Source organism: Palaemon carinicauda, chromosome 38 (genome assembly GCF_036898095.1).
Source record: "Palaemon carinicauda isolate YSFRI2023 chromosome 38, ASM3689809v2, whole genome shotgun sequence".
NCBI lineage: Eukaryota > Metazoa > Arthropoda > Malacostraca > Decapoda > Palaemonidae > Palaemon > Palaemon carinicauda.
In genome coordinates this window covers 10,660,261-10,673,405 of record NC_090762.1, presented here as the reverse complement: position 1 = coordinate 10,673,405, position 13,145 = coordinate 10,660,261, and the positions used below count along the sequence as shown (strand labels likewise).

The 13,145-nt window shown below is 49.2% G+C and overlaps 1 protein-coding gene across 2 annotated transcripts in view; it reads right to left on the bottom strand.

Moving 5' to 3' along the window:
* Positions 1 to 6,235: 6,235 nt before the first annotated feature.
* Positions 6,236 to 13,145, bottom strand: part of LOC137630091 (protein Star-like) — a 66,469-nt gene continuing 59,559 nt past the window's right edge. For both annotated transcript variants that reach the window (XM_068361574.1, XM_068361573.1), the window contains one exon: positions 6,236 to 6,797. In XM_068361574.1, the coding sequence (XP_068217675.1) occupies positions 6,600 to 6,797 (198 nt within the window). In that variant the 3' untranslated portion in view covers positions 6,236 to 6,599. The remainder of the gene's footprint in view (positions 6,798 to 13,145) is intronic.

Below are 13,145 nucleotides of genomic sequence, written 5' to 3'. Positions count from 1 at the left end.
CCTAAAGATGTGGAACAGGCAGCTGAGAGGTGGAGGAAATCCAATCAGGACTCTCTCCTCCAGAGGGCTCTCACATCAAAGCCCTACAAGCCTCCAGCACCTCAACAACCTCGCCCGTCCAAGACGACGAAACCGGCAGTGGCAGCAAAGACGACGGTGTCCAAACAGCAGCCCTTTCCTGTCAAAGACAGGAAAGGCAAAAAGTCCTCTAGGGGAGGGAAAAATCTTAGAGGGAGTGGCCGAGGCCGCAAACGCTAGGATTGGCAGTCCCCCTGCATGTCCACCAGTGGGGGAATGCCGACAAAGTTGCGTGATCAGGTGGCAGCAACTTGGGGCCGATTCCTGGACGATTTCCCTAATCAGTCAGGGATATTGCGTCCCGTTCACAGCATCTCTACCTCCCCTGACAGTGGATCCAGTGTCGTTGAGCTCCTATGCCATGGGATCGGCAAAGGGGCAAGCCCTACGGGCAGAAGTCGAGACCATGTTAAAGGATGCTCTCCAGGAGGTCGTTGATGGTTCCCCAGGCTTCTTCAGTCGACTCTTTCTTGTAAAGAAGGCGTCTGAAGGCTGGAGACCAGTCATCGACCTCTCAGCTCTGAACAGGTTTGTCAAACAAACTCCGTTCAGCATGGAGACAGCAGACACGGTCAGACTTGCAGTGAGACCACAAGATTTCATGTGTACACTGGACCTGAAGGACGCCTACTTCCAGATCCAAGTCCATCTGTCTTCAAGGAAGTACTTAAGATTCAGCCTAGACAACAAGATCTACCAGTTCAAGGTGCTGTGTTTCGATCTCTCCACAGCACCTCAGGTATTTACCAGAGTGTTCACCCAGATTTCTTCGTGGGCACACAGGATCGGCATCCGTCTCCTCCATTATCTGGATGACTGGCTGATCCTGGCAGACTCGGAGTCGACCCTTCTTCGACACCGAGACAAGCTTCTAGGAATTTGCCAAGATCTAGGGATCATGGTAAATCTCGAGAAGTCTTCTCTCCTTCCAACTCAATGACTGGTATATCTAGGTATGATCTTGGACACCAATCTCCACAAAGCATTCCCATCAGACGACAGGATAGCAAGGCTGAGGAGGGTCGCAGACCCTTTCCTCAGACGGGAAGAACTCCCAGCCCAATTGTGGTTAATGTCTCTTCGATCACCGTTCTTCCCTGGCCCGTCTAGTTCCAAACGGTCGCCTCAGGATGAGATCCCTGCAATGGCGACTCAAGTCCCGGTGGAATCAAGGACACGATTCCCCGGACGTCTTGGTCCCTATGGGTCCTGCGGAACGGATGAACCTTCAGTGGTGGGTGACAGACGGAAACCTTCGAAAGGGAGTGGATCTTCTCGTCCTCCCCCCGGATTTAATGCTGTTTTCGGACGCCTCAAAGAAAGGGTGGGGGGGCCCATGTTCTGAACCACAGGACCTCAGGCCTGTGGTCAGAATCAGAAAAGTGCCTCCACATAAATCTGCTAGAAATGAAGGCCGTATTCCTGGCACTTCAGCAGTTCCAACAGTACCTGGCGGGTCACTCCGTTGTGGTGATGAGCGATAACACCACGGTAGTGGCTTACATCAACAAGTAGGGAGGTACCTTTTCAGACCAGCTATCCCATCTTGCAATAGAGATAGTGAGATGGACCGAAGTCCACTCGATTCCACTATCAGCTCGCTTCATTCCAGGCAAGAAGAATGTGCTCGCAGACAGTCTGAGCAGGGCATCACAGATAGCGAGTACCAAGTGGTCTTTGGATCGCCTAGTAGCCAACAAATTCCTGACTTTGTGGGGTTCCCTGACTGTGGATCTGTTCGCAACAGCCTTGAATTTCAAGCTTCCGCTGTATTGCTCCCCAGTCCCAGACCCCAAGGCACTCTGGCAAGATGCCTTCCAACAACGGTGGGACAACATCGACGTGTACTCCTTTCCCTCGTTCTGTCTGATGAGGAGGGTGCTCAACAAGACCAGAATATCGGTCAACCTGTCTATGACCTTAATAGATCCGCTATGGCATCACGCAGAGTGGTTTCCGAACCTTCTGCAGCTCCTGACGGAACTCCCGATAGAACTTCCTCCACGACACGAGCTACTCAAACAACCACACGCCAACATCTTTTACAAAGCCGTAGCTTCGCTGCGGCTTCACGCCTGGAGATTATCCAGCATCTCCTCACAGAGAGTCTTTTCGCAACGAGTTGCAGAAAGGATGTCTGGACACCTGCTAAAGTCATCCGCAGGGGTCTACCAGGCAAAGTGGAGAGTTTTCTGTGGTTGGTGTCGTGGAAGGGGTATCTCTCCACTCGATGCCACTATTCCAGCAATAGCGGAGTTTCTCGTGTATTTGCGGGTGGAAATGCGCCTTTCAGTCTCGGCAGTGAAAGGCTATCGCTCAGCCTTAAGTCTTGCCTTCAGGCTCAAAGGAATGGAATTTCTTCTTCGCTGGAACTTTCTCTACTCATACGAAGTTATGAACTTGCCTGCCTTCAGTCAGAAGTGAGACCTCCTCCATGGAATGTGGTTCGAGTTCTCGTGTCTCTTAAGAGACCTCCCTTCGAACCATTATGCCAGGCTTCTGATCGCCACCTGACTTGGAAGACGGTGTTCCTACTCGCTTTGGCCTTAGCCAAACGAGTTAGCGAACTTCATGGTCTCTCCTTTGACATCGCCCATTTAAGGGGATGGGGGAAGGTAACGTTCAGATTCGTCCCTGAGTTTGTAGCTAAGACTCAAAATCCAGGAGTGCCGGACCCTCGGTTTGACTCTTTCCGGATTTCGAGTCTGCGTTCTGTAACAGATGACCCAGACCATCTCCTACTGTACCCAGTGAGGAGTCTGAGGCTCTATCTTAAGAGAACAGCTGCAGTTTGTTAGCACGCACCGGAAGGACGAAGAGGAGGGTCACTAAGAACACTATCTCAGCATGGATTCACAGGGTTATCCATCATTCCCTGAATCCTGACCCTCCTTCGTCACGTCGCCCCAGAGCACAAGATGTCAGGGGCATTGCTACGTCCCTGGCCTTCAAGAGAAACTACTCAGTGACGCAGGTTTTACAAGCAGGGGTTTGGAAGCGTCAGACGACCTTCACAGCCCACTACCTGCAAGACGTGACCCACAGGAGCCTCGATACTTTCTCTATCTGCCCTGTGGTGGCTGCACAACCGCTGGTTTAAACCTCAGGCTCCTTAATGGACAAGTAGCAGATGGTTGAGGGCATTGTTACCCAGTTTTAGTCTGCATGAATGAAAAGGTATTCCTGGCCCTTATTCTTTTCTTCATCCTCCCCTCTCTTGGGGAAAGCAGCATCCTGGGTTCTCTGCACAGCTGACCTTAAACCACTGCAGGTAAACCATGTTCCCTTATGTTCCTAGTATTAAGATAATACAGTACTGTCAAATCTCCATACCCTTACGAGGTGGTATTGGGAACGTCCTATCCTAGAATTCCATCTAAAGGACTTCAGTTCAACTTCCTAAGATGCGTCACACTTCAATCCTTCACACACCAGCTTACGTAGGCCGCGGTCCTTGCAGAGCAAGGCACTTGCGAGGTGCAGGGACTCCTTATCTTGAGCACTGACACACTCAGATACCGAGTCCCCGGGCAAAAGCCAAAAGCCAGAAATGGCTGGGACTTACCACCCTACCTTAAGTCACCCATATTAAATTGCGTGGTTTGTATTTCGGTTGCGGAACAAATGACAAATTCGTAGATAATTTGTATTTTTCCTAACCATACAAACCTTAGCTATTTAATCAAACTTACCCGCCAGCCCTGTCCCCCGGGAAGTCATACCTCTAAACAATGTGAGCTAGTCACAGGTGTGTGAGGGGGGGAGGGGTAGCTAGCTACCCCTCCCTACCCCGCGCTAACCACCGAGGGGGTAGTAAACCCTCGTTAAAATTCTAATGGCTCGTCATTTCAGCTACGCCGAAAGTAATACCCATATTAAATAGCTAAGGTTTGTATGGTTAGGAAAAATACAAATTATCTACGAATTTGTCATTTTTCGGTATGCACCACTTTTTTTTCTCCTAAAAAGAGAGGGCGATATCTTGCTAAAGATAGGAGAAGAAGGGCAGTGCTCTCTTCGCCCACTGATTCCGTGAGTGCGTGGTACCAGCACATGAACATGAAGAGCCGATGTGGTAACGTCCCTGACTGGTGAACACCTGACTGAGGTTCGAGTCCCGCTCGAACTTGTTAGTTTCTTTGGTCGCTGTAACCTCACTATCCTTGTGAGCTAAGGAAGGGGGGGGGGGGTTTGGAAGAGCCTATAGGTCTATCTGCCGAGTCATCAGCAGCCATTGCCTGGCCCTCCTTAGTCCTAGCTTAGGGGGAGAGGGGGCCTAGGTGCTGATCGTATTTATATATGGTCAGCCTCTAGGCCATTGTTCTGCTCCATAGGACAATGTCACTGTCCCTCGCCTCTGCCATTCATGAATGGCCTTCATACCTTTAAACTTCTTCCCGGAGGAATAGTCTTGGGCATGGGACTCATCATGGTATGAGATGGCGCACAGGTAGCAGTAGCACCATGTGCCAATACTACTACTTGGTACGTACCACTTCGCACTCTTCGAAAGAGATAGAGAGCGAGAAAGATCAATCGGTCATATAAGAACGGGGGAAAAAATAGAAGAGCTCTTCATTCCTACCATCAGTGAATGTGCTTGTTCCTATAAAAAACCAAGCATAGGTAACAGGTGCCTGAGTACTAAACCATGTACTGATATGTCTACTCAGGGATGGGTATGTTCCACCTCATCTTGTGAACAAGTTAAGATTGTACTAAGATCCTTTTGTCTGGTGGAATGCTCTCAGTGTTGTACTGCACTGTCTCTCCGACAGGAGGGAGTGGTAGGAGTCATGTAAGTAGCTACTATCGATTGGCCTTTCTGGATTTCTAAGGTGACGTCTTCTACTTGTTCCTCCAGAAGTTGCAGCTTAGATTAACAAAGATAAGGCAGAAGAGAAGAAAGAACTCGAGTTGGTCTTCTACAGGGTCGTGCAGGTCAACGACAATGCTCTCCAAGGATGAGAGACGACAGAGTTTGAAGAGATAGAATAACCAGGTGATACATCCTTGGTGCCTTTCCGTTTTCTGTAATTGGGAAGACGCTAAAGGTAAAGGGCTGTACCCCTCCCTTCCACACTCGGTTGCAGCAGAACTCCTTCCTCCAACTGATCAACTAATCACAAGCAATATCTGAGGAAAATCAGCTTCCCTAGATTCACGTTGTCACCACTGTTGTAAAGCCACACTATCAAGGTATAGAACAGAAACAGGCATGTTGCTTGACAGGAACATGTACAGTATGGTGGATAACATGTAGGATAGAAAACATTGCATATCCTTTGCATCTTCCAACAATGTTCCTCAAACATGACAATCTGCCAGGACATTTATTCAATATAAATTAAAAAGCAAGATTAAAATAAAAAGATTATGAGGCAGCAGAGCAGTACATTTGTACTGAGCTGCAGGTGAACTCAAAGTGAGGGTTGCTCTACCTGTTGTACTGGCCAGGGCTTACTCTTCACTTTCTTCACTTGCCAGCAACTACAGTCACTTCGTTAAAAGTACAGCTGTTTCTAGCTTTGCCAAATTAATGCCTCTATTAATGATGATGGTTTGTGTTTGTGTAGAAATACTCACAACTTACTGATTGAACTTTTATAAGATAAATTCCTAAAATTAGCAGAGAAAAGTATTTTAAATCACTTTGTAGAAACAAAAATGTAAACTTATCTATTATATAATTAGGACCCACTGTACCTTAGCAAGGTAAAATGAAATATTGCCCATAGATATTATGAGCAATTTTGTAAATGAAGGTGGTCACATGAATTCTTTCATTATTATTAATCTTAGTTATTGTACATAGGAGTGTTTATCATTATGGCAATACAGTAATCAATTACTTATTAAAATACATTGAAATTGAAGTTTGTGTACTTAAAGTACAGATAATTTATTTTCATCAATATACAAAACATTTTTATCTTTTTGTTACTCATGAATGCTCTCTTGAAAACACCATATTCTGGTCTGAAACATTTTGGCTACATATAGTCACTCCTTTCAATGAATATAATATAGTTCTTAAAAACCCTTAACTAGTTTAGTGCAGCTATAAATATTTAATTCCCTGATAAAATTGTCTACATGTCCTTTTAGCCTTTAAACAATAAATGAATCGTAGGAGTTATTTCACATAATTTTAAAAAAATATTAGCGCATGCTTTAAAATAATAGTAACTGACCAAAATCTTTCAATAAAATTAACACATTGCATGAGCATCAGTTACTTAGATTTTGCCCTTCCATCGTGAAACAGTACAGTACATATAGTAGGCTACTTGTATTAGGCAAATTATGAATATCACAAAGTTCTAAATTATACCTAATGGTGAAATAAAGAAGTCTCATAAAAATAAATTTCTAGATACCTTTTCATGTGAAACCAATCACAAACCTTTCAAACATAATTATGAAAAGAGCAAAATAAACATATGGCAATAAAGTTTCATAAACTTGAAAATGTCATTACAAATAGTCTTACAAATACAGTTCAGTATAATAAAAAGCTGCTATAATATTCCTTCCTCACTGTGTCCCTCCATTAATTCTTTTCTAACAAAGATAAGGTCATCCCCTAAGGTGGAGTGAAGGGCATAACCCCTTTCCTTCAGAAAAGAGGTGAGTGAAGCCCCTCCTTCAGGTACATGTTTGTATTCAACACATAACACATGAATAGTGACTTTGTTCCAGGGAAGTGTTTTTAGCACCTGTTGATAGAAATTAGATAGTGCAGCAGATTTTATTTGAAAAATTAATTTATGATTACATATAAAGAATACAGGTATAAAAATTTTTGAAGTAATTTGTATTTTTCCTAATTATATAAACATGACTTCTTTTAATAGGGGTAGTGTATGCCTTTTAGCAAAGGTGGATCCGGCTGTTAAAGATTTTAAACAAGGTGATGGTAGTTACTGCCTGGTGACAAGGAAGCCCCACTCACCAGACAAGCCACTGAGCTTTCACTTTGACCTTCAACTTAAGACTTGCAAATGGTGGCTGAGGCAGGAAGTGAAACTTGAAAGGACTCAATGTTGTAGTTAGGAAAAACATAAAATACTTAAAGCATTTGTGACTTGTTCCTACACAAATGAAAACTTGTGTCTTTTAATAAGAGATATATCCTTTGGAGAAAGGAAGTCCCTATATACAAAATGGCTGGTTTACTATCTTGGGAAATGCAAAGGACAGGTACAAGGAGCAAAAGTGATGACTTCTGTCAACCTCATAACCACCAGGGCATAAAGATGAGGCAGGTGTTAGGCTGGGTTACTACCTGGAACTGGTAGATGGTCAATGAAGAACCTGTATCTGCATGTAGGATATGTGATCAGAATGTATGGTTATTATCAGAAATGGGTTTGCATACATTTGGTCATCCTCCCCCTCATCTGGGAGGAAGATAGAGAAACTTCTAATAAAAATGAAAAATTCGGAGATAATTTGTATTTTTCCTAACCATACAAACCTTAGCTATTTACATAGGGTTTACTTTCGGCGTAGCTGAAATTGACGAGCCATTAGATTTTAACGAGGGTTTATTACCCCCCGCGCTAGTTAGCAGGGGTAGGGGTGGGTAGCTTGCTACCCCTCCCCCCTTACACACCGGTGAAATGTCTCACTTCACTTACAGGTAGGACTTGACTTGGGGGACAGGGCTGGTGGGCAAATATGTGTAAATAGCTAAGGTTTGTATGGTTAGGAAAAATACAAATTACAGTATCTCCAAATTTGTCATTTGTTCCGTAACCGAAATACAAACCACGCTATTTACATAGGGTGACTAACCCCTTAGGAAGGGTGGAAAGTCCCCAGCCTTACTGACTTTGGCTTTACCCGGGGACTCCAACTCCAAGTGAGTAGCACTCGAGAAAAGGAGTCCCTGCACCTCACAAGTTCCTTGCTCCGCAAGGAAACGTGTGGCCTACATTAGCTTGTGTGTGAAGGAAGAAAGTGAGACTCGTCCTAGGCAGTTGACCTGGAGTTCTTAGACGGAACTCTGGGTTAGGACGTTCCCAATACCACCTCGTCAGGGTATGGGGGACGCGACAGTATTATCTCAATACTTGGAACACAAGGAAGCATGGTTTACCTGCAGAGGTTTGAGGTCAGCTATGCAGAGACCAGGATGCTGCTTTCCCCAGGAGAGGGGAGGATGAAGAAAGAAGTAAGGACCAGACATACTTCTTCCGTTCATGCAGTCTGAAACCTGGTAACAATGCCCTCAACCTTCTGCTACCTGTCCAAAAAGGAGCCTGAGGTTAGACCAGCTGTTGTGTAGCCACCACAGGGCGATAGAAACGTATCGATACCCCTGTGGGTCACGTCCTGCAGGAAGTGGGCTGCGAAGGTTGCTAGACACTTCCAGACTCCAGCTTGTAGCACCTGCGTCACAGAGTAGTCCCTCTTGAAGGCCAGGGACGTTGCGATGTATCCGACATCGTGGGCTGTAGGGCGACATGACGGGGGAGGGTCTGGATTCAGGTCGAGATGAATGCCCTCGAATCCGGGCTGAAAAGGCATACTTGGTGACCCACCCCGCATCCTTCCTGTGCTCCCAAACCGGGCTTGCACGTGAGGACAAACTGCAGCTGTTCTAAAACATAACCCCTCGGTTCCTTACTGGCAAGTAGGCAAAGGTCTGGGTCATCTGTTACAGAATGGAGACTCGAAATCTCGAAGGAGTCGAACCGAAGGTCCGGGACTCCAAGATTCTGAGTCTAGAAATCAACTCAGGAACGAACCTGAATGTTACCTCCCCCTATCCTCTTGAAAGGGCGGAGTCGTACGAGACCATGAAGATTGCTTACACACTTGGCCGAGGCCAGAGCGAGCAGGAGCACCGTCTTCCAAGACGGGCGACGATTAGAGGCCTGATGTAATGGTTCGCAAGAAGATCTCTTAAGGGTCTTAAGAGCCCGAACCATGCTCCATGGAGGAGGTCTCACTCCGACTGGGGGCAGGTACATTCGTAGCTTCGCATGAGCGAAGAAAGATCCAGCGGGGAGGAAAAAGTCTATTCCTTTCAGCCTGAAGGCCAGGGTAAGGCTGAGCGATAGGCTTCACTGCCGAGAGCGGCAAACGAGTTTCCTCCCGCCAATAAACAATAACTCCGTTATTGCTGGAGTAGAGGCATCAAGGGGAGAGGTACCTCTCCCATGACACCAACCACAGAAGACTCTCCACTTCGCCTGGTAGACCCCTGCGGATGATTATCGCAGGTGACGCGACCTCCGCTCCGCGACTGTTGCGGGGTGTTTCTTTGTGAGGTGGTGTCGTATAGTCTCCAGGCGTGAAGCCGAAGCGATGCTACGGCTTGTGATAGATGTTGCAGTGTGGTCGTTTGAGTAGCCTGTGTCGTGGAAGAAGCTCTCCCGGGAGTTCCGCCAGGGGATGCAGAAGGTCCGGAAACCGTTCTGCGTAAAGTCACAGCGGAGCTCTCAGGGTCATCGATAGGTTGACCGACAATCTGGTCTTGTTGAGACCCATTCTCAACAGACAAAAATGGTGGGAAGACGTAGGCGTTGATGCTGTCCCACCGTCACCGGAAAGCATCTTGCCAAAGAGTCTTGGGGTCTGAGACTGGGAGGTAGTACAGCAGCAGCTTGAAGTTCCAGGCTGTCGTGATCAGGTCCCCCAAGCCAGGACTTAGCTGGTTACTAGAGGCCAAAGACCCCCAGGTACTCTCTATCTGTGAGTCTCTGCTCAGATTGTCGGAGAGAATATTCCTCTGCCCGGAATGAGCGAGCCGATAGTGGTATTGAGTGGACTTCGGATCATCTCAGTATCTCTACTGTAAGATGCAAAAGTATGCTAGTTGGAATACGCCAGTACCATGGAGTTGTCGCGCACGGAGCGACTCAGCAGGATCTGTTGGATCTGTTGAAGGGCCAGACTATGGCCTCTAAGCCTAGCTGAATGATGAGGAGGTACCCTTCAGGTCCTGACCATAGGCCTGAACCAGAACAGCATCAAATGTGGGGGAAGGACGAGAAGATCCACTCCCATGGAAGAGGTTTCCATAGGTCAACCCCCATTGCTGGTCCCATAGGGGCCAGAAAGTCCGGTTAATCGTTGCTTTGATTCCACGGGAACTTGGGCCACCTAACAGGGAACTTATCCTGAGGTGACCGTTCGGGACTTAGACGGGTCAATGAGGAAAGGAGACCCAGGAAACGTCCCAAGAGAGGGCTGAAAGTTCTTCTTGTCTGAGGAAAGGTTCTGCGACTCTCCTCAGCCTTGCCACAGTCAACTGAAGGGAAGGCTTGGAGAAGGAGTCAATATCATGGCTAGATATCCCAGATGTGGAGGTAGAAGCAGAGAAGGCTCCTTGCGAATTACCATGATCCCTCGATCTTGGTAAAGTCCCGGAAGCTTGTCTCGGTGTCGAAGAAGGTCGAATCTGAGACTACTGGAGTTAGCCAGACCTCCAAAAAGCGAAGGAGGCGGAAGCCTGCTCCTGAGTGGCCATGAGGATAGCAGGGAGAGTTCTCTGGTGAAAACCTACGATGCTGCGGCGGGATCGCAACACAGCATCTTAAGCAGGTACATCTGTAGTCTAGGCTGAATTCCAAGTGCTTCCTGGAAGACGGATGGAATGGGACTTGGAAGTACCCGTCCTTCCGATCCAGGGCATATGGAGTCTTGTGGTCTCGCTACCAGTCTGATCGACTCTGCTGTTCCACGCTGGACGAAGTTTGTTCGACAAACTTGATCAGAGCCGAGTGGTCAATGACGGAACTCCCGTCTCAGATGCTTTCCTTATAAGAAAGGATCGACTGAAGAAGCCGGGGGGAAGCCGTTGACAACCCTACGGAGGATATTCTTCTAGAGCATGGCTCCTTCTGCCCGACGGGCAAACCTCTTGCCGATCCCATGGCGTATAAGCTCAGCGACACTGGATTCGCTGTCAGTGGAGGAGAGATGTTAAGAGCGAGGCGCGATATCCTTGGCTGATCACGGAGATCGTGCAGGAATCGGCACTGGGAAGCTGTTATCTGGAAGAGTAACCTTAGGCATCCCCCCAGCGGGAGACCTGCAAAGGGGTTGCCAATCTTAGAGTTTGCGAACTCGGCCGCTCCCTCTAGGATTATTGCCTCCCCGGGAGGACTTCCCGTCCTACCTGTCCCTGACAGGGTGTCCCTGACAGGAGGGGACTGCTATTGTACACCTTGTCTTAGCTGCCGGAGCCGGTTCCGATAACCTAGGCTGATGAGGCTGTATGAAGAGGCGTCGAAGGCTTGCAGGGTCTGGAAGTAAGCGCCTTTTGGAGGAGTGAAGCGAGATTCGACTTCCTCCGCACACCAGCTGTCCATTTCTCCGTCCTTGGGCTTAAACAAGCTCTTCCCAAGGATGGAAGAGTGTCTGAGCTTGTCGACATCCACGGATGGGACTCCCGAGAGGAAGCTCTCGGTCACTGCGTCTAGATGCTTCACCATCAAATTAGCCCGCAAGTTCGAAACTTGGCGACGGAACGCAAAGGTGCTTGAGCCCGAGAGAAGGAAAGTTCCCATGATCTTCCTGGAGCTTCCTTGTACAAATCCTCGGGTCACAATCGGAGAGGGAAAGGCCTGGTAAGCCCCTTCCACAAAATGGTGATGAGGAAGGGCTAAACCAGTCACCCCCTGCCCGGCGGAGAATTCTTGAAAGAAACCTCCCTGGCAAGACCCTTCCACGGAATGGTGGGGAGGAAGGGCTAAACCAGGTTCTGAAAAGAAGGAGAAGAATGTTGCTCAGACCTCCCTGAAGATTCTTCCTGCTCTTGCACGTGCCATGTTCTGCGTTTACGGGGTCAAGATCGTGTTCTGGAAGTACGCGCTCCAGAAGACTCGCCAGGTTGCCCGTGTTGCGAAACCCCGATGGGAATCGCGGTCGAAATCTCCCTGGCACTCGCACGATGGTAAATCGATGGTTCGCACGTGGGTCCGCCCGTGCACGGGCACGCAGGCGCGAGAGCGCGCAGACGAAAGTGCGTGAGGGGGCGCGGTTGGAAGGGCGAGCGCTGGCAGTCGGAATCCGATGGTGCGCAGGCGAGCGATGGCGCGCAGGCGAGCGATGGCGCGTAGGCGAGCGATGGCTCACTGGCGGGAATCGCGCTGGCGCTCTCGCGATGGAAAACTTAGTTCGCGCGCGGGCGAACATGGGCGCGAGGGCGCGCAGCTGAGAGGGCGAGCGCAGGCGGCCGGGAGACCGATGGCGCGTAGGCGGGCGATGGCGGGTAAGCGGGCGATGGCGGGTAGGCGGGCGATGGCGGGTAGGCGGGCGATGGCGCGTAGGTGGGCGATGGCGCGCTGACGAGCGATGGCGCGTCTTGGCGAGCGATGGCCCGTAGGCGAGCGATGGCCCGTAGGCGAGTGAAGGCGCGTTGGCAAGCAATGGCGCGTTGGTGAGCGGTGGTGCGTTGAAAACGCTTGCACGCAGACGAAGAATCGCGCGGGCGCGTAGGAGATCGCTGACGAGTAAGACACGAGAGAAGATCGTCGGCGAGAAGGCAAAGAAAATCTTCTTGCCTGCGCCCAGATCTGGTAGATCATGGGCGTAAGGGCGAACGTTAGTGCGCATCGCGCTAATCAGAAGGCGCCCAGGTGCATCAGGAAGGGGAGCGCCGATGCGCGCTGGCAAGCAGGCAATCGTGGGTGTTCAGGAAACCGTTGGCGCTCATGGCGCGTAGCAGGAAAGGGCGCGCAGATGTGCGCTGGCGAGCTGAAGAGAGCTGGCGCACAGAAGGTCAGAAGCACAGGTGAGCGCTGGCGCGCAGGAAGAAGATCTATGGCGAGACTCGACTATCGGAGATCGTGGTCCACAGTAGGCGAGCGCTACAGCGCGCGGGCGCTCAGGAAAAACCTGGCACTTAAGGGACTTACCCACACTGTGGAATAAGCCCCGAAGGGACCGGTACCCGGTGCCCGTTGTAAACGGGGTGTGTTTGCGCCCACTGCGCATCTGCGTCCAGGAACGGAGATGAAGACTAGAAGGTCTGGCAGGAGTAGAGCAGCTGCAACGGTCGGTACTCGTCGAGGAGGGTCCTCTGCGGAGAACGTCGAATAAAGATGAAG